The sequence below is a fragment of the Hyaena hyaena genome, unplaced genomic scaffold (assembly GCF_003009895.1).
Source record: "Hyaena hyaena isolate Hyena2069 unplaced genomic scaffold, ASM300989v1 scaffold_131, whole genome shotgun sequence".
In the NCBI taxonomy this organism is placed as follows: Eukaryota; Metazoa; Chordata; class Mammalia; order Carnivora; family Hyaenidae; genus Hyaena; species Hyaena hyaena.
In genome coordinates this window covers 991,550-1,013,375 of record NW_024080761.1, presented here as the reverse complement: position 1 = coordinate 1,013,375, position 21,826 = coordinate 991,550, and the positions used below count along the sequence as shown (strand labels likewise).

The following is a 21,826-nucleotide window of genomic DNA, read 5'->3' as shown; positions in this document are numbered from 1 at the left end:
ATCCTATAGAATCAAGGTATTTAGGAAAGAATAAAATGAACACATTCCAAGACGTATTGGCTTTTTTTGTTTTAATAAAAGCCAAGGATGGGAAATGTCCCAAGTCTCCAAAAGCAAGGTGACCGGGCCCCCCAACCTATCCACACTTAATGGGGTGTCTTATGTAGCCCCCACACTTATTTAAAAATTTTTTTACTGTTTTTTATTGATTTTTGAGAGTCAGAGAGCGCGCGAGCAGGGGAGGGTCAGAGAGAGATACAGAATCTGAAACAGGCTCCAGGCTCTGAGCTAGCTGTCAGCACCGAGCCCACCGCGGGGCTTGAACCCACCAACCGTGAGATCATGACCTGAGCTGAAGTCAGACTCTTAGCCGACTGAGCCACCCAGGCGCCCCATTTATTTATTTTTATATATTTATTTTTTCTTAAATAGTTTATTGCCAAGTTGGTTTCGATAGAACACCCAATGCTCATCCCCACAAGTGCCCTCCTCCATGCCCATCACCCCCCTTCCCCTCCCCCCCAGCCCTCAGTTTGTTCTCAGCATTCAAGAGTCTCTCATGGTTTGCCTCCCTCCCTCTCCCCAACTATTTTTCCCCTTCTCCTCCCCCATCGTCCTCTGTTAAGTTCCTCCTAGTCCTCCTATACATGCAAACATATGGTATCTGTCCTTCTCTGCCTGACTTATTTCGCTCAGCATAACACCCTCAAGTTCCATCCATGTTGCTACACATGGCCAGATTTCATTCTTTCTCTTTGCCATGTTGTATTCCATTGTTTAGATATACCTTATCTTCTTGATCCATTTTTCTTTTGATGGACACTTAGGCTCTTTCCATGTTTTGGCTATTGTTGAGAGTGCTGCTATGAACATTGGGGTACATGTGCCCCTATGCATCAGCAGTCCTGTATCCCTTGGGTAAATTCCTAGCAGTGCTATTGCTGGGTCCTAGGGGAGTTCTATTGTTAATTTTTTGAGGAACCTCCATACTGTTTTCCAGAGGGGCTGCACCAGTTTACATTCCCACCAACAGTGTAGGAGGGTGCCCGTTTCTACATATCTTGGCCAGCATCTAAAGTCTCCTGATTTTGTTCATTTTAGCCACTCTGACTGGCGCCACACACTCTTTATAAGCTACTTTATAATGATGTAAATTGAGGGAAACATAATGCAGATGATTCTTGTCCACACAGATGCAAATTGTACCCTCTAAAGTTCTAAATGTAACCAATTATTACTGTGTGGATATTGGCCGATTTTGCCCATTTTGTGTCTGCTAAGCAAATTCATTTCAGCATTCCTACTGGGCTTATTATATTTTTATTTCCTCTTTGGATTCTCCTTGGAACCAATTAAAACATCTTATTAGTTCTCTTATTAGTGAACAAGTTAAATAAAATCTTTAACATGTTTATTCTGTATCTGAGTCATGATTTGACTTTCTAAAAAAAAAAAAATGATCTTCTAACAAGGTAGTTAAATTTAGTACATTCATTTCATCTTACTTACAGCTCTCTTCAAAATAGCTATGAAGACTGTATGGCACACGAACAATTCCTCTTGATAAAACATTACGTGGAGGGGAAAAAAAACCCAGAATGTAAAATTTGTACTAGGCTGTGATTAGACCTAAAAATTCTAAGTGCCCAGGGCAAGAATTAAAAGGGAAGGAGAAACAAAAATTAAAGTCTGATCTGTTAGTGTGGTAGGACCCTAGAGATTGTTTTTTGAATCCTGATGTTATCTTATTCTGTTCTGTTATACATTAAAACTAAGAGAAGGGCGCCTGGCTGGCTCAGTTGGTAGAGCATGCGACTCTTGACCTTGGGGTTGTAAACTCAAGCCCCATGACGGATGTAAAGATTGCTTAAAAAAAAAAATCTTTAAAAAAAAAAATCTTTAAGGGGTACGTGGGCAGCTCAGTCGGTTAAGCATCTGACTTTGGCTCAAGTCGTGTTCTCATGATCTGTGAGTTCGAGCTCCGCATTAGGCTCTGAGCTGTCAGAGCCCATTTCGGATTCTGTGTCTTCCTGTCTCTCTGCCCTTCCCCTGCTCACACTGTCTTTCAAAAAATAGGTAAACATTAAAAAAAATTAAAAATAAAAATCTTTTAAAAATTAAAAATAAACTAAGAAACAAAGGGCCCATATGAGTTTTGTATTGCTGCTGTAACATTACCACAGTTAGTGGCTTAAAATGACACACATTTATCATTTTTAAAAAAAAAATGTATTTCTGAGAGAGAGAGAGAGATAGCATGAGCAGGGGAGGGTCAGAGAGAGAGGGAGACACAGAACCCGAAGCAGGCTCCAGGCTCTGAGCTGTTGGCACAGAGCCCGATGTGGAGCTCGAACCCACAAACCGTGAGACCATGACCTGAGCTGAAGTCGGACACTTAACCAACTGAGCCAACCAGGAGCCCCACACAGTTACCATCTTAATAGTTCTGGAGGTCCTAAGCCCAAAACGGGTCTCATCGGGCTAAAACCAAAGTGCTATCAGCCAGGCTGGTTCCGTCCAGAGGCCCCAGGGGAGGAATGTTTCCTTGTGTTTCCCAGCTTCTAGAGCGCACCACAGTCCTGGGCTTCTAGGCCCTCTTCCATCCTCAAAGCCAGCAGGGCCAGGCATCTTAAGATGTCTTCCCTCTGATTCCTTAAGACTCTATTCTACTGACCCGCCTACGCAGTCCATGATAACCTCCCACCTCAGGGTCCCGAGCATAATCCCATCCGCAAAGTCCCATTCAGCCTGTAAGATAGTGACAGGCCCTGCCTAATTCTCTGTCGTCTCCAAGTGAGTGTACCACACTGAATGCCAAGTGCAAAAGCACACAGTGCAAGATCGCGTTCAAATTTACTTCCCAACAGGCGGTACTGTAATAGGAACATACAATGACAGTTGCCTCTTGAGGTAGCGTGGGGACTGAGAAAGGGCACAGAGGACTTTCTGAGATGACGGTCATATTCTATAGCTTGACATTGTTTTAAGGGACAAAAGTGTACACAAATGCTAAATTCTAGTATGTATTTAGGGGGGAATGTAGGGACGTCTGCCATTTATTCGGAAAGGTGATCGGAGGGAACGGATTGATAGAGGGCTGGAGAGGCGTGTGATAGCATCCGTTTAGTAACATGTTCGTGGTACAATCTAGGTGGGGGCATATAAATGTCCACTATAAACCTCTTTCATTGTTGTTTGAGAATTTTTATAACGGGATTTTGGAAAAAACAAGCTATGGCCCTGAAATACTGCTCCAGTGACTTAAATAGACAGAGATAGGTTCGGAAAATCGTCGAGGCAACTCCTTGAACAAGCTCTCTGCTTAAAATCTTTCAACCAGGGCAACTTGGGGAGTTGTTCATAAAGGTGTGGGAGCATTACTGATGGTCTCCATCGCAAGGGAGGAGGGGAGAATTACACAGGTGAGGGGCCAGGGAAGCCACCAGCCAGCCTGCCCACATGACAAAGAACCTCTACACCGGGGTCCCCCAAGGAATAGCAGTTCAAAACCCGAATCCTCCCTTTGTAACCCTCCATCAGTGCACAGCAGCACATCCTCAACTGGTTGGTGGCACATTTCTCAGGAACTGGTGTTGAATGAAACGTGATGATGCAGGGCGGGGGGGGGGGGGGGGCGCGGCGGCCGCAGCATGCACTCCCTGATCGTTCCCTCCCATCAATGAAGACACACACCTACCAACCCCCTTTCCCCAGAGGTGCCCACAGGGAAGGATGCCTCTGCGGCGGTTCTTCGGCCAAAACACCACCTCCGACACGGCATCCCCACAGTCACGGCCCCCACCCACACCTGCAGTACCCAAATGGGCCGAAGCGGCACCTAAAAGTAACCACCGTCACACGGAGCTGAGAAAAGCCAGCATAAAGCACTTTTATTGCAATAATAAAACTTGAAACTCATACATAGTGCAGGGAGGTGGGGGTGGGGGGTAGGCAGCAATGATTTCTCTCACCAAATCACTACACAGGACAGCAAAGGGGTGAGAGGGGAGGAGAAGCCAGGGAACTCTGAGATCAGCAGGGGGGTGGGGAAGGGGGGAGCCGGACATCAAACACCAGGAGATGCTGCAGCTGTGATGACCAGCATCCTGTTCCTCAAGACAACACTCAAGGGTTTGTCCTGGCGGCTGGGCTTTCACCGGGTGTTAAGTGTCTTACAAACAGCACCTTCAATTTAAACTTTCAATTAAAGTTCTCGAAATTTAGGAAGTGGTGCCTGGAGAGCTAGGAGATTACAAAAGTCCTGAATATCCGTTAGAAAAACCACAGGATGGGAGAGGAAAAAAACAAAACAAAAAAACCCCCAAAAAACCCATAAAAACAACAAAAAAGCCAGGCCACGAAGAAGGTTTCGGAGGTCCCTGCTGGCCTGGGGAGATACCTGTAGTGTCCAGCATCGCGGTGAGAACCATCTGCTTCCAAAAGGCAGAGAGTGTAAGGGGAGGGTGGGGCAGGGCAGTGGAGGCGAAGGCTCTCCCCCTCCCCATTTCGGTTTTGGGCAGGGCTTTTAATTCAACCCAAGGACATCTCTCAACTTGGAGAGAATTCGGCCCTAGACAGCGCCTCAAATCTGCTATGGCTTTGCAGCGTAGCAGCAAGAATGTTTCATATATAATAGATAAAAATTTCATCCAAAAAAAAATAAAATAAAATAAAGATTCTTGCAACCCTCCCCCCGCCCCCCCCCAATTCCTATTCTAAAATTAACCCATTACTTGTGCTGTTAATACTTGACTAATACTTAAGTGGAAACCTAGATCCAAAAGACTGAAACCAAACCTTCACCCCAAAACGAAAACAAAATAAAATGAGTAACTTGAGGTTTATGGCATATCGTTTAGGTCAACACGCATACGAGGAGATAGGGAAAGAGCGAAAGCCGGGTGACAACACATTCAGTCGGGGTCGATGTTTACACAAAGAGTGTGGAGTGGAACACCAGGAAAAGCTCCATACGGATTCGCCTGTGCGCGTCTGGAGGCGCCACTTCCCTCCACGGCACATCTGTTGGGGACAGAAAATCTGTCAGTTCCAGCAACACTGAGCCCCACGGGCGCGGCGGGGACAGGCACGAGGCTGTCTGCCACATCCAGTCTCCTCCCCGAGAGCTGCAAGTTTTCCCTCGGAACGCGCCACTTCCGCTCCGGCTGGGCTTGGGCCGGATTCCCAGGTGAGCTGTTGCCTCCCTGCCTAAATTGGCAGTGTTTTTTTTTTTTTTTTTTTAACCCAAGGTTATGTTTACCTTGCGGAGGAGAGCAGTGACCGTACAGTTCCCCATGGTCACTGGGTCTCCAGGGCCTGGATGCCGACAGGAATCACCCGGGGGCTTTAACAATTTGCAACTGCTTGTATCCCACTCCCAGTAATTGTGGTTAAGCGGTCGGAGGTGTGGCCCAGGCATCAGGAGGGTTGTCAAAGAGGCTTCCCGGGTGACTTCCACGTGTACAACCCTCGGCTGGCATATCCTTCGCGCTGAAGGGACTTAGACAATATCTGCAGTCTTTACTCATCTCCTCAGACCTCCAACTTTCACACCTGCCCTCGGGCTTTCCAGCAAGAGCTTTGCAAGAAGCTCTGAGATGTTCGTTGGCAGCGTGTGGGGAGGTTGAGGCCAGGGTGACTTGCAGCCCTCTCTCCCTTCCTCCCCCTCCCTCCACCCTACCAGATTTACAGAACGCCGGTACCCAAATCAGGATAATTCCAAGGCTCTCCTCAAATACTTTTAGGTCCAAAGGGCTCAGCTCTCAGAGAACAGATGAGAGGGTTTAGATTAGGTATAGACCTTTGGGCAGACAGAGGCTTCTATAAGGAGCTCCCTCCTGTAAGAATGACAAGTATAGAAGCCAAGGTCAGCAAACCTGCCCAGGCCTGTATGACCCACGTATGTAGGGCTAAAACCACAGCGAGAGAAAAAGAGCTTAAGAATTTCAAAAGCGCGGGGCGCCTGGGTGGCTCCGTCGGTTAAGCGTCCGACTTCGGCTCAGGTCATGATCTCACAGTTTGTGGGGTTGAGCCCCGCGTTGAGCTCTGTGCTGACAGCCAGCTCAGAGCCTGGAGCCTGCTTCAGATTCTATGTCTCCCTCTCTCTCTGACCCTCCCCTGCTCACGCTGTCTCTCACTGTCTCAGAAATAAAACAGTAAAAAAAAAAAAAATCTTTAAAAAAAAAAGAATTTCCAAAGCGCTTGTCCTTAAAGAAGTCCACAGCAGGCCAAGGTTAGACCATAACAGACAGGCTAGCAGCCACCTGTGACAGCTCTCGATCAAAAGCACTCTCCCTCAGGCCCCAGTTGTGGTCCTCTGGTCCAAGGGCCAGGAGGGGGGCCAAAGGAGAGGTCTGGGGCCGACTGGAAAGAAGATGACACCATTCCTGGGTTTTACGATCCTGACACCCACATGAAAAACCAGTCCAGGAAGGGGTTCTGGTGCTAGTTTGCCACTGTCTGGAAGTGACCTCGAGGAAGGTCTTTCTCTCTGGGCCTCAGTTTCCTCTCCTGTTACACAGGAAGGCTGTATCAGCCCCTAAGGTCCCTTCCTGGGGCTGTGTGGGAGTACCCTCTACACTTCCAAAGCACGGCCGGCCTCCCCTTCCCAGCCTGCCTGTGTCTGCGCCAGGGTCCTGGACTTGCCCCCGGGCAGCTGGCCTGGATGACAGTGCTTCTGTCACACCCCCCCACAGGCAGTGGCTGCACACACTGGGACGGGGTGAGCAGTCCTCAACCGTCTTACTTCTGAAGAACCAAAATGCCAGCATTATAAATCTGGCCGTATTTCCGCTTCCCAACTCAGTTTCAGTCTGTAAGTTATATATAAAAACACGCTTCACTTCCACTGCTATGACCAGCTGCCCCAGCCCAGTGAGTCTGTTTGAGGGCCTATGCCACCGCTTCCCACAGGACGGGCAACTTGTGCATTCAAAGTGCACACTGATAACTAAAACCGAAACGCTACCCAACAGAGCAAGAACATAGGGGAGAAAAAAAACCCATGGCATGTTTGGTTCTGCCCCCCGCCAAACACCGGGTAAACGGGGGAGCTGCAGAGGTAGTAATTCAGTCCCTTACCCAAGAACGGGGAGCTCGGGGAGCAGGCCGTTCCTGTCATTCCAGTTTCAGAAGCTCCACGTCAAAGACGAGAGTGGCATTCGGTGGGATGATGCCTGGGTGGCCAGTGGCGCCGTAGGCGTAGTCTGGGGAGATGGTCAGTTTGGCTCTCTGGCCCACACTCATCTGCGAAGAGAAGAGAAAGACTCAACTGGACGCACTCTCCAGCCGTCTCTGTTAGAAGCAGGGCTGCTTATCGGGGTGCTCAGGGGTCAGCACAGTGTGACGAGGACTCTGCTTTGGAAGAAAACACACACACAGAAAGTAACATCTAGTCTACTTTGTCCTTTCTGTATCTACACTTAGAGTCAGACATACAGAAAAACGTTTAAAAGACAAGATTTCACAAAGTAGCGTGTATAGTACGTTCCCATGTGTGTAAAAAGAGGGAACTATTTATAGATTTGTACCTTGCCTACAGAAACAGAAAACACCTTTGGGAGGACACAAATACCAGCGGCTTTTCAGGGGAAAACAGAGTACGGTGGCCAGTATGGGGGGAAAATTTTCACCTTTAAAGATACATCTGTACTTTTTCATTTCCAAATCAAAACTTAACATTAAGTAGGTTTCAATATATACTTCCTGAGCCAGGAGCAGGCTCTCTGCTCTGCCCACAGAGCACTCCCTGCGAATAAGCCTTCCAGTGCGCGCGCCCGGCTCTCTGACCCGGCCCGGGGCGCAGCGGCTGAGGATACAGCTGCAGGCCGCACTCAGGCTCTAGCACGGCTCAGAAGCCGAGCTCTCATCTCCTTTCGGAATCCAGGACGTGCTGAACCAGGGTGGTGAGAGCAGTGAGATGCACTGTGGCTTAATCTAATGGACTTTGAAACGATCACGTCTGGGGGTGCGTGGATGGCTCAGTCAGTTGAGCATCTGACTCTTGCTTTCGGCTCAGGCCATGATCCCAGCGCTGTGGGATGGACCCTGCTTGAGATCTCTCTCTCTCTCTCTCTCTCTCTCTCTCTCTCTCCCTCCCTCCCTCCCTCTGCCCCTCTCCCCAGCTTGTGCTCTCTTTCTCTCAAATAAAAAAAAATTTTTTTAAAGAAAGATCATGTCCTTTTACACAGCAATTCCACTTCCAGAATCTTCCGCTACCAACCCCGAATGCTCATTACCAGGGGAGTGGTTTCATAGGCACGTCGGCAACATGGGTCAGCCGCTGGAAAGAACACAGTGGCCTTAAATGCACTAACATGGAAAGATGGCCCAGATACAGTTCGAGGGGAAAAAGCAAGCTGCCTCAACACTGCCTGTGGCAAGACTGCGCACCTGTAAACACGTGAGCAGAACGACAGTGTCGGGAGAAAGGGAAGAGGGGCACAAGATAACCCTCCTTCTTCCTGCGCTTTTCCACTCACTCAAACAAACATCCGGGGCAGTTTCAGAGATGCTCTAAGCAGGTCCCAGACCACTCAGACTTCTCCCTGGCAGCAGAGCTGTGGGCCCAGGGGGGACTGGGCATCTCCCCAATGCCCGCCGAGGCCTCGCCAAGCCCGGGATGTAAGACAGGCTGATAACACTATCTCAGTGGCAGCGACGGCTCTTGGAACACAACACAGCTATTGTCCCAGCGCCGGAACAGCCACAGGAGATGGCCGTGGTGTGGACAATGGTTGGCACGGTCGCTGGGGGATGGGCTACGGACCGAGAGCCAGCCAGACGGGGGCAGCGGGGACAGAGATTTCTAGAGGGAAGGAGGCCTCTGGAAGGTTGGCGCTGCCAACCCTCCGCCCTGCAGGAACGGGAATCTGGGCGCTAGGGAGAGGGATGGCTTCAGGTTTCTGCAAGGTAAGCAGTTCATCTGGAGATAAATCAGGGAGATTTTCCAGAGGAAGTAGGGCAGCGCGTACTCTGGAAAAGATAAAGACGGAAATCTTTCTTTCCACTTTGGTTGCATCTCACTTCTCTCTGGCGAGAGGGACGGACACGATGAGCCGCCACGCGGGGCGGTTTACACAGCCCCCCCGGGTCTCAGGACGCTGGGACCTGGTTAGCGCCTGCTAACGGGCTCGACGGAAGGCTGGACCCCGGCTGGAACCTGGCAACCCTGGGGCCCCTGGGCCCCCTGGGAGTTCTGTCATGCCGGCAGAACAAAAGCTGTTTACACAAACGGGGAGGAAGGGCTGAGGAAATGGACTCCAGACAAACAGAATGACCTGCCCCTCCCCCCAGGGAGGGCGACCTCTCAGAAGGGGTCTGAGGCGACAGGGCCAATAAGAAGACGACTGCACACGAAGGCCACACCAAGATAACCTTCCTCACTCGGTGTGTTGTCCTGAATCCAGAAGTTGAACGACAGACACACTGCGCTGGAGGGGCCGGGAGGACACAGGCCCCTCACCGGCTTGGCAGGGTGTCAAAGGCCAGTGCACACGGCTGGTGAACCCCTCACCCCCACTCCTGAGGGTCTGCCTGCGGCAACACTTAGGCCAATGTAAAATCAAGTCCACGCGAGACTGGTCACCGCGGCACTGTGTGTGACAGCAAGACTGGTCACCGCGGCACTGTGTGTGACAGCGAAGTGCCTGACCATTGAGAGGGTACTGATCAAGCCAAGGAAGGTCCACCCACCTAAGGGAACGGGGCAGGAGAGCCTCCTCCTCTTTTTAGGCTCAGATGTATCAAGTGTGAAAGACAGATTCAGTGAAAGAAAGTGCAGAACACTGTGTCTATAGCAAAAACAAAAACAAAAACAACGAAAAACAAGTCTGGGCTTCAAGAAACTACAAAAACCGTGAGTAACAAACAGGACTTGCTGCAGTGAGGGGCCCGGCAAGACGGGGCGGATGGAAGGGAGATTTTCCACTCACACCTTTTTTGATGTTTGAACCATATGAAGGTCCTACCCACAGCGTCATTTAAGAGGCAGACACCAGGAAACAAGACGAAACAAAACAAACGAGAGCATACCTGGGCAACCCCTTCTTCCCAGCCTCGGATCACCTCCTGCTTGCCTAGCATAAACTTAAAAGGCTTGTTTCTGTCCCGGGAGGAATCAAATTTCTTGCCATCTTCAAGCATCCCTGTGGAAAAGGGCAGGTGTAACATGAGCGACAAGGCGTGACGGCGCGACCAGTCCGACGCCGGTGCTGAATGGCGCCCTCCGTGGGCCTCCTCGGAGCTGGGACGGGCCCTCCACCCGGGCCCGTGAGCGTCCTTCCCGCCTCCGAGCAGCAGGCCAAGGGCCGGGCACAGGCGGCTGGCTACCTGGTGTGGGACCAGGAAGCGTGCGCGCTCCTGACGGGGTCCCAGCAACCCCCCCACCCCCCGGGTCTGAGTCCCCTGGGCCCTGGAGGCACACACAACAGCTGAGTCACATACAGCCCAGAAGCAACGGGTTGTGGGCAGTGGGAGGCCACCAGCGGGGGGCAGAGAACCGGAGAGGAGGCGATGGAAAAGCCAGTGCAAACCTCCGCCGGTGACTTCCCGACAGCCCCGGCTGGGCTGCGGGCAGTGCTCCCACCCGGAGCGGGACCATCCATACATGGGCCCGCTCAATCCTCCGCCAGCGCTGCCCCCATTTCACAGAGGAAGGAACTGAGGCAGAGGGAAGGGGAGCGGCCTGCCCGAGTAGTAAAGCTAGACCACAAGTCCACACACCACGCTCATGTGACTACCCCGGGTCCCAGGAGACGGACAAACCACAATGGCAGCCACTATTCAAAGGGGGGGAGGGGACTGGCAGAGGTGGAGACGCCAGAGGAGAATACAGCTGCAGCCCCTCCTTCAAAAAGGACCGTCCGTGGCGGGTTCTCCGGAAGCCAGAGGGACCGCTGGGAGAGCCATCCGTCCCAGACTGGAAGGGCCAGCCAGAGCAGACTTCACTGGAGGCCAAGGGCGGGTGCCCTCCACGGCTCTAAAGCAGTGCTCACGAGACCCGGCGGAACACCAGATTCTGTTGCGTTCGGATGTTTTCAGAGGAGGAGGGAAACACACCAAATTCCCAACTTAAAAAACAATGTCAACACTCGTAAGTGGGATGGGGAAGCAGAGGGCAACTCAGAGCTTTATCAGAGTCACCAGACTGGTCGCACTTTGACAAATAGGAAATGGGCAGTGGCGGGAACGGGAACCGCTGTCCTAACGGAGCAGGAAGGCAGACAGATGTCCCAAGCGGAGCGGGTGCTGACCCCGCCGGAAGCCGAGAGCTGGGGGCTGAGGACCGTGAGGTAGAGGGGAGGACGGGGCCTCACCCCTGCCAAGTCAGGGCAGAGCCAGCAAGCTGGCTAGCAAGCTGGGGCATACGCGGAACTCCTCTCTCCACCAGAGCACAATTACCACCGAATAAAAGAAATGACAAACGGCAGGACGTGGAACAGTTTCCTATAAGGAGTAGCTGGGAGGAAAATAGGTGTCCACCCTCCCCACCCTCACTGTAGGCATTCCCTGATGAGCTCTACTGCATCCACGGAACCCAAACTAACGGAACCCTGCATCACAGGGGAGAGCTGGCAATGATTCTCCGAATCCTCTCTGACCAGGCAGACTGGCAGGAGCAGCGCGCCCAGTCAGGGCCCCGGACACATGAATGTTTATCCACAAAACAAGATTTACACGTGACAGTTACTACATGGGAGGCACTTCTCATTTTTTAGAAAAAAGCTGATTGTGACCCCCTAAATTTATGTCATGATACACTACTGGCTTGCAACTCACAGTTTAAAAGATGCAGTATACCAGGGCACCTCGATGGCTCAGTCCGTTCAGCATCTGACTCTTGACGTTGGCTCAGGTCCTGATCTTGTGGTTCGTGGTTCAAGCCCCACTTCGGGCTCTGTGCTGTCAGTGTGCAGCCAGCTTGGGATTATATCCCACCCGCCTGCCTCTCCCCCGCGTGTGCTTGCTCTCTCTCTAAATAAACAAACATTCTTTTTTTAAAATTTGTTAATGTTTTATTCATCTTTAGGAGAGAGAGAGAGACAGCGTGAGCAGGGGAGGGTCAGAGAGAGAGGGGGTCACAGACTGAAACAGGCTCCAGGCTCCGAGCTGGCAGTCAGCACAGAGCCCGACGCGGGGCTCGAACCCACCAACCGCAAGATCATGACCCAAGCGAAAGTCGGACGCTTAACCGACTAAGCCACCCAGGCGCCCCAACATTCTTAAAAATTAAAAAAATATATAGTTTACCTACAAAAGAATTAGCCTATTTCAGCCAAATATGAACATGACCTCGACCAGGACAAGATCATGTTCTGACTGCAGTGAAGAACCACAGGGTAAGGGACAGACTCCCTACACTTCCGTCTTGTGCCTGAGCAAGTACGTTGCCAAGCTACGTCCAAACGCCGCACACATCCACCTCGCTCTGCCTGCAGGTGAGATGCTTACTGTCTGAGCAGTGCCAGGCAGGACACACAAGGTGCTACCTGCTGCTGAGCTGACCTGCAGAAGTGGACGCTCTTCAGGGCAGAGACTGGGGGTCTGGGAGCATGTCTTTCTAGCCCCCAATCTCTCATTTTTCTGAGACACTGAGGGACAAAGCCTTTCCCTGCTATTTTAAGAAACCAGAAAGACCAAGAAGGATTTCTACGTAAAGGGCTGTAAGCAGGAGCTTTGCTGAAGATCCTTATTCTCCTCCCCTGATTCAGACGAGCTGTTTCTCCTGGGAAGAGGACCTGAGCCTCACTCCAGAACTTCAGACTACTGTTACTACCTGTCAATCTCACCTACTTCCATTTCCTGGAGGGAGAAATCTTCTTAAGGGTGGGTGGAGGTGTTGGTAATGGTGGGGTTCCTTAGGCCAGAGGAGGGGTTATCTTATAATCTAAGTCTGAGGGGTAAACAAGATCTCTAGAGCTAAGCAAGAGGTCACACAACTGACACAGGCTATGGGGCAGGGAGGGGTTAGTAGGAGGGCTTCCCCAACAGGGAGGAAAAGACCACCGTATATATGTCTGCAAGCTGTCAGGCCAGGTGAGGAGGTGATGTAGGGGAGGAAGCAGTGTCTGTTAAATAGGAGAAATTAACGTGCATACCCTGTTTTCTGGGGTGGGAATTAGGCTGGTCAGTGCCGAATGAGAATATGACAGAAACCGTGACATCAAAATAGCTTTGGCAAAGGTGGAGTATCAGCGATCAGATTTACCCTCCCACATAACCAAAACCAAAACAAAAACCAAAAACCAAATGAAACGCACAAAATAAAACACAAAACAAAACCTCCTTCATGAAGAGAGCAAGACACAGAGAAACAACCCAGATAACAGCTAAAACATGGCTTTAAGACTCTGAACACTGCAATAGAGGACAGCGATCCCCGAGAGATGGGACCTCAGCAAGGCGAGCCGAGCCCTATGACTGGCCAGCTTACAGCCTTGGGCGTTTCCGAGAGGGACCCGGACGGAGCTCAAGGCAGCTCGGAGTCCAAAGGACACAAACCAGGAAGGAAAGGAGTATAGAGTGAAACTTACAGCCGAATACTCATCAGCACACGTAGTTAAGGAAACTACGAAGGCCAGGAGAAGAACTACCCACAAGCTTTAGAAGGGATGGTGCCCAGTGCTTACACAGAGCTGGGATCAGTGACCATTCCACTAGCCAGATGGCTTGTGACGCACTGAGTAGGACCAGGAGGATCTCAGCTCAGTAGTGGGGAATAATCAGCCCCAACCTGAGCACTGATCCAGACCCACATAACAAATCATGAAAGCAAGACCCACGAGGATCAAACTGTTTCCAAGAAACTGAAGTGCTTCCCAGTACAAAGCTCAAGAAGATTATTTATAGGAATAAAAATACCCAGCACCTCAAGAGGTAAATTTAACAACGCCCAGCGTCCAAAGATTACCACACACACAAAAACGCAGGACAACACGACCCACAATGAAGGCACTAACCCATCAACTGAAACTAACCCAGAGCTGACAGAGACGTTGGAATTAGCAGGGAAGGACAGTAAGATCCAAACTAAACGTCCAGAGACAAAAATGACACTGGGAGGGAACAACTGGCTACCCAGAGGTAAAAACATGGACCTATGCTTCACATCACAATCACGTGTCAACCCAAAAAATCTAAACATGAAACCTATAAAACTTCTAGAAGAAAACACAGGGAAATAATCTTAGTGGCTGTGGGTTAGGCTGAGACTTCTTAGATATGAGGCCAAAAAAAGCACAATCCATAAAAGGACAAGCTGAACTTCGTCAAAACTGAAAACTTCGGCACTTTAAAACATACTTTTAAGAGAATGAAAAGTCAAGCCACAGACTGGGAGAAAATCTTTGGAAAGCGTCTATCTCATAAAGACCTTGTGCCCAGGATATGTAAAGAGCTCTCAAGACTCAACAGTAAGAAAAGAAAGAGCTCAGTTAAAAAGGGGCAAAAGATTGGGACAGATACTTCCCTGAAAAGGGGCTAATTAAAACCACCAGGAGACAGGACGACTGCTGATTAGAATGAGTACGCCTAACAAGACTGATCACAACCATGCCCTGGCGAGGATGTGGAGGAACTGGAATTCTCACGCGCTGCTGACGGGAATATCGAGTGGAAGGACCCCTGTGGAAAATGAGCCTCCCATACGACCCGGCCATTCCATTCACCCTGGCTGAACACCCAGGAGAAATGACCAACTATGTCCACACAAAAAGACGTATATACATATATCCATAGCAGCCTCGTTTGGAACAGCCAAAAACCACAACAGCCCAAACATCTGCCAACCGGTGGACAGATAAACGACATCCACACAACAGGAAACCATTCAGCAGTGGAGAAGAATGAACTACTGATACGTGGGGCAACATAATAATCTCAAGATAATTACGCTGAGCCAGGCGGGGGTACTGTACACACTGTACAACTCCATATATCGAAAACCTTAGAAAATACAAGCGCTGCTACAGAAAAGCCTACCAGTGGCTGTTGGGGAGGGAAGGAGGAGGTTTCGAAGGATCACAAAGAGACACATTAAAACTTACGAAAACCTTCAGCAAGGGCAGTTTACTGAATGTCAATTATGCCTCTACAAAACTGGGGGGTTTCTCTGAAAGGGAAAAAGTGACAAAAGTGTGCTTCACTGAAACCCTACAGGCGTTTGCCTCCTACACCCGAGCTGGCGGCGGACGGTGAGGGACTTCCTCTGTTCGGGGAGGGGGCAAGGAAAGCAGGCGGCCAGTCAAGCCTCAGCAGTTGCTCCCATTTTAACTCTGGACATCTGTGTGCCAGGACCGGGAGCCCCTGGACAGGGAAGCCACCTGCCGCGCCAGTGCCACGATTTCCTAGAGAAAGCACGCTCTGCTGAGAGAAGGCAACTGAGGTTACAGTTCAGGCGTGACAGCTGACACTCTAAGCTCCAGAGCGCACTCTGAGCAGAAACCACCACCAGCACCCCCCGCCCCCCGCGCGGGACTGACTGACTTCCCTTCTGACGATGCACATACCTGTGCCTTGGGGCCCCCGAACCTCCAGGAATGGCTCTGTGTTCTCCATCTCGAGAATTCACTTTTGTCTTTCCTGACTGTGTGCAGCTTAAGGTCACGGGCCTGGATGCCAAGTGCTGTGTCCCCATGGCACTCAGTTCCACCCCTGGCACCTGCGACGCCGGCTGGTGGCACTCATGACTACTCTAAGCCTGGCTCTGCCCGCACGACTTTTAAGAACCACAGGACGAGCAAGAGGCTTCCATATTTAGACCTCTTCCCGGTGCGGCAGGCACAATCTAAGGGGCGATCCCAGGATGGCAGCTTTTACTGTCAGCACCTTTAAATGACTAATCATGTTTTGGCTATTGTTGAGAACCTAAGTGTCCATCAACAGACGAATGGACCAAGAAGATGTGCTTTATCTACACAATGGACTACTACATGGCAATGAGAAAGAATGAAATCTGGCCATGTGTAGCAACATGGATGGACCTTGAGGGTGTTATGCTGAGCGAAATAAATCAGGCAGAGAAGGGCAGATACAGTATGTTTGTACGTATAGGAGGAACTTAATGGAGGACTGTGGGGGAGAAGAAGGGGGGAAATAGTTGGGGAGAGGGAGGGAGGCAAACCATGAGAGACTCTTGAATGCTGAGAACAAACTGAGGGCTGATGGAAGAGGGGGAGAGGGGAAGGGGGGAGATGGGCATGGGGGAGGGCACTTGTGGGGATGAGCACTGGGTGTTATATGGAAACCAACTTGACAATAAACTATTTCAGGAAGAAAAATAAATAAATGACTAATCAGTGAGAAAAAATGTGAAAATCAGGGGGGGGGGGCGGGCGGGCGGTGGTTCTCCAGTTAAAAGCACAAGACCGTGAAAGCACAATGTAGGGCTGCAGGAGGGAGCGCTGAAGCAGCCTCCGGCTGCAACACGGTTTATGTGCCCTCCATCTGAGTTTCCTCCCAAACGATGTAGCTGTTCTTTTGGGGGAAGAGCCAGACTCCAACCCTTGGAGAGGGAGCAGGAGGGCTTAAAAAAAAAAAAAAAAAAGATGTGGGGAAGAGTCTCAAGTTCACCTCCCCCACAGCAGCTTGCTCTTTCCTGCTGCTCTGGGGTTTCAGGGCGCTTGCTCGGAAGGAACCAGCCAAGACGGACCTGGCTGGCGGCTGCTGAGGCGTACATGCCCTTGGACTCGGCCCAAGTCACAGCAGCAGTGATTGAGACCCAAGGCCAGGATGCGGAGGTTCGAGAGGACCACTGGGTTAGTATCTCACTAATAATCCAACAGAAAGGGAGCCGCCGCCGGGCCTTCAGGGAGGCAGAATCCCCGGGTTCCCTGCACAGGGTAAGGGACGGGACTGTGGAAGGCACCAGTGGCGAGGGCTCCTGTGGCAGTTACAGCTCATGACTCACAATGTGGTTGTCAGTTGCGGATGGAATCTTTGCAGGTGGTTTTCGCAGGCATTTCACAGGGCCCAAAAACACAGGTTTTTAAGTGAAAAACAAAAAACCCCAAACCTGAATCAAACAATGACAGCAACAAACAAGAACATCCCAAATTCCAAATACTCCAAATAAAGCTCTTGCTGTTCACTTACAGCTGGAAGAGGGAGGAAGGATTTCTATGTTTAACTCAACACGTATTTAAAAAAATTTTTTAAATGTCTGTTTATTTTTGAGAGAGAGAGAGAGGCAGAGCACGAGCTGGGGAGGGGCAGAGAGAGAGGGAGACCCAGAATCCGAAGCAGGCTCCAGGTTCCAAGCTGTCAGCACAGAGCTTGACACAGGGCTCGAACCCACAAATGGTGAGATCATGACCTGACCTGAAGTCGGATGCTTAACCAGCTGAGCCACCCAGGTGCCCCTCAACACGTATTTTCTTAAGTAAAAAAGTACAATGGCTGAATGGAGGTGGGGAAACCAAACTGAAAGTCCCTGGTTTTTCTCCAGATGTGCATTCAAAGCCACCTGGAACATTCTCAAATGGATGTGCTGACGTAGATACAAACGTGAGTACTGATCCAGTCTTAGCTGCTTCCCTTCCTCTTCCTCCTCATTATGTACAGAAGTTCCCTCGACTGCCTTTAACCTAACCACCTTGCCCAAGACTCCTACATACCACAGCGTGCAGAGCCTCAGAGAGGTGAAACAGCCTTTATTCCGTAGTCACTAAGTGACCCTCATTTCTTCTTTCCCACGTGAGTTTTAGGCTTACCAAGGGCTGGTCAGCTATGCCGACTCCCAGACTCATTTATGACAGTTATACTTACTAAGAAAACAAAATTAAATAGTAAGCAAAGAAACAAAACAGGAGTGTGAACAAAAAAAGTGTGGTTCTAGCTGTCCGTTTGTTTGGAAAGACTCAATAAAGGCAAGTCGCTAAAAAATACTGCTGATGAGTAACTGAGTGGATGAGATTAACGTATGTCTGAGGAAAGAAATCTTAAAAACCTAGAAAGGTTTGGCACTGAGATGACCTCACAACAGTCCTTGTTGTTTTGGCTTTAAAAGAATGCAAATTCGCTTTCGCAAGAACCTTGATGGGAAACTCTCCCAGAAGAGCCGCCCGAAAAGAAAGACATGGGCCTTGAGTAAATGATTTATATTTGGATCTGAAATACAACGAAATAAAATGTTCAGAGAAACCCTGTCACTTTTTTTTTTTTTAATGTTTTATTTATTTCTAGGAGAGAGAGAGAGAGAGAGAGAGACAGCGTGAGCAGGGGAGGGTCAGAGAGAGAGGGAATCACAGACTGAAGCAGGCTCCAGGCTCTGAGCTGGCAGTCAGCACAGAGCCCGACGCGGGGCTCGAACCCACGAACTGCGAGATCATGACCTAAGCGAAAGTCGGACGCTTAACCGACTAAGCCACCCAGGTGCCCCGAAACCTTGTCACTTTTATGACTGACTACCCATTTGTCCCCGCCATGACGAATGAAATGAGATTCTACACCCTGAGGTAATTAAGATGTACGCATTCAAAGCTTCTGTCTTAGGTCCATTTCCAGGCCTCTGTGTTTGCATTCCCAGGGCGACCTTCCCGAACTGGAAGCTCTGACAGCCCCACGAACGTGGCAGGACCAAAGGTCAAGTACCTACCCAAAGAAAAGAGCCAGCGTCTTCCTCCCCATCACACAAATTGAGCACGAGAAACATATCCCATCTGTTACCTAGAAATGCTCCTAACCTTCTGCTAAGTATCTTTAGATCCTATGACCAACGTGTATTTTCAAAGGAGATCTCATGATGGGAAGTACACGAACCAGAATAAACCCCTTGTGGGCATGCCTCTCCATCTTCCACTTTATCATAATGTAAATAAAAGGACTGCCCCATTATATCTCATGGGGTAGGGTGGAGTGGGGGTGAGGCGGAGCAGGGGTGGGGTGGGGTGGGGGAGACACACAGAAGGAAAACAATACTTATCAGTGGCTCTTTGGTAACAGGAGAAATATGCATGATCTTTAGCTTTTCTTTTCTTCCAGAAAACACGGAGGCGGGAGGCTGCAGGAGGTAATGGTTAAAGGCAAGAGTTCTGGGTCTGACCCCAGATGGTTATAGTAACCCCCTCACCGGTATCCCTGCTTCAGCCCTTTCTCTCCGACAGTTTAAACTTGACACGGCAGCTAGAGGGACAGTCCTCAAGTCCTAACAATGGCCTAGGAGGCCTGTAAGAGCTGCCACCCCACGCTGCCATCCCTCTGACTTCATCTGATCACTCCCATACTTCTCCACTGCAAGAACACGGTTTCCTTCTTTTCTGCATACACACCAGGGATCCGCCCACCCCAGGGCCTTTGCCCCTGTTGTTCCCTCTGCCGAAGATGCTCTCGCCAGATAGTCACGTGGATTGCTCCCTCACATCCTTCAGGTCTCGGTTCAAATGCTACCCTCTCGCTGAGGTCTTCCCTGGTCTATCTGAAACTCAGCCTTCTCCTGTCCCCTCCTTCACACGTACCGGTTACGGTATGATATAGTTTTGCTTATTCATCACTTTCCCGCTACGGTGTAAGATCTGTGAGGACAGACCCGGGGTCTTCTTCGTCCTATGTTCCCGGTGCTCAGAACAACAGTGCCTCGCACACAACAGTCAGTCAGTAAGTACGTGTAGAAAAACCAAGGGCACCCTTTCCCCGGCCAGGCTGGTGCACACCTGGCAAGCTCTCCCCTCCTGCCGGCCGGAGCCACACACATCCCAGACCACGCGGCACCTCCACCGCACGCGTGGGCTGCTCGAGGCACTTCTCTTACAAAGGTAGGCATGGGGGCAGCACTCGCTCAGGGTGAGCACCTCAAGGGCAAGGCCGAAGCTTTCCCCGGCTCCTAACACATCTGTTGAATGACCGAGGGAAGGGCAAGCCCTGTGTGTAGCAGGCGGGCGAGGAAACAGTCACAGGGTTATTAATCCACAGGGACTGGGCCAAGTCTGGAGTATAGATTCTTGCTCTTATCCTAGCTTAAAGGAAACAAGAACTATTATACCAAATGTGACAGGAAGGTGGCCTTTCTCCACTCCAGCTAGAGTCCTAAGTGACCACTATTCAAACTGTCGCTGAGTGACTCCACACCAGGCACTGATGGTGAGGGGCCCTGGAGAACACCACCAGCGTGGCTCCGGCCTCCTGAAGCCTGCGACCCGCCGGGGACAGGCCGCTAGCTACACACACGGCCTGGCCGTGAGGAAGGCAGGGCAGGAGATGGACAGACACCTTGCTGGAGGGACAAAGGTGCGTGTGTGATGCATTCATGAGGAACCACTTTAGCCACGAGTCAGGCAGGGGAGACCCGCTGAGGGGCGCCACGTAAGCCATGACAGGTAAGAGTCGGCCTGAGGTGGGGAGTGGCGGCAGTGTGGTGGCGCCCAAGCGCAGGGCAGAGAGTTCCCTGGGGAGGGCTGGGGGCCTTGGGGTGTCTGAGGAACTGGAGATGGGCCAGGGTGGTCTGAGCTCCTGGGAGGGGAGAGTAAAGGCACTGAGGGCAGAGACAGTAGCACCAGGAGAGGATTAGCTCTCCCCTTCCTCCTCCTCCTCCTCCTCCTCTTTGCACCACTAGAATTCTTCTGGCCAAAGTGAAAGGGAGCTAGGGGAAGAACACGGGGACTCAGCTGAGTTCTGCAGTAGATAAAAGAAAGGAGAGGAACACCAGAAATAAAAATACACAGGGGCACCTGGCTCAGTCAATGATCTCAGTTGGCTCAGGGCATGATCTGCAGTCTGTGGGTTCGAGGCCCAGGTCTGGCTCTGTGCTGACAGCTCGGAGCCTGGAGCCTGCTTCGGATTCTGGGTCTCCCTCTCTCTCTGACCCTCCCCCATTTGTGTTCTGTCTTTCCCTCGCTCTCAAACAAACAGTAAAAAATAAAATAAAAATTAAAATAAACATCACCCTAAGCAATGAAAGGGAGAAATGGATAGTACATGCCTACGTTGTCCAAAATACCCCCAGCCCTCTCCAGGGCTCTCTACTATCTTTAGAGAAAATCCCAAAGCAGACAAGTGATTCCTAGTTTACAGATACAACGACCCATTAGGACCTCATAAAATCAGTTTTTAAAAAACGTGTTACTTATTTATTTTGAGAAGGGGCCAGAGGCAGAGAGAGAGGGAGAGAGAAAATCCCAAGCAGGCTCCACAGCAGGACTCAAATTCACAAACCGTGAGATCCTGACCTGAGCCAAAATCCAGAGTCAGACTCTCAGCCAACTGAGTCACCCAGGTGCCCCCCAAATCGGTTTGTTTTTAAGGAGGCTCCACACTCAATGTGAGGCTTGAACTCACGACCCTGAGATCAAGAGTCATGTTCTCTACTGCCAGGTGCCCCATAAAATCAGTTTTTAACCACCAAAAGCATTCAAGTTAAAAAGCCTATGTTAAATTTTTATAATACGTAAATTATATCCAATACTGCTGCTAATAAAAAAAAAAGTCTATGAGACCTACTGAAAGGGACCGGAGCTCACTGGAGAGATGACAGAAGCCAGGGCCAGAGCAGGGAAACCAAGAAAGTGACTAAGGAATAAGGTGAGCATATCACAAAGGGACCAGAGCCAACCCAAACGGGCTCCTGCTGGCCAAATCTGGGACAACGTGAAAATCAGAAAGAATAATGAGTATCAGTGAAGTTAAGCCTTGAGAAAATGTATGAGTCTATATACTAAAAAACGAGACCAAAAAAAAAAAAAAACAAAACCAAGTAAGTGCATAAAGGGGGGAAAAGTCACTTGGGGACCCTGGGAAAGATGACAAAACAAATTCTTTACTTTAAATTTAAATTAAAGTGAAAGAATAAAGCTATACCCAACCTTACGGAATGGCAGCTGATAAATGTAGAAGTTAT

At 50.3% G+C, this 21,826-nt stretch overlaps 1 protein-coding gene across 1 annotated transcript in view; it reads right to left on the bottom strand.

Annotated features, from left to right (window-relative positions):
• Positions 1-3,865: 3,865 nt before the first annotated feature.
• The window catches only part of FKBP1A (FKBP prolyl isomerase 1A), a 31,715-nt gene continuing 13,754 nt past the window's right edge, over positions 3,866-21,826 (bottom strand). The window contains exons 4-6 of the mRNA XM_039237712.1: positions 10,033-10,145; positions 7,081-7,245; positions 3,866-5,022 (exon numbers count right to left, since the gene is read on the bottom strand). Of these exons, the coding sequence (XP_039093643.1) occupies positions 7,117-7,245; positions 10,033-10,145 (242 nt within the window). The 3' untranslated portion in view covers positions 3,866-5,022; positions 7,081-7,116. The remainder of the gene's footprint in view (positions 5,023-7,080; positions 7,246-10,032; positions 10,146-21,826) is intronic.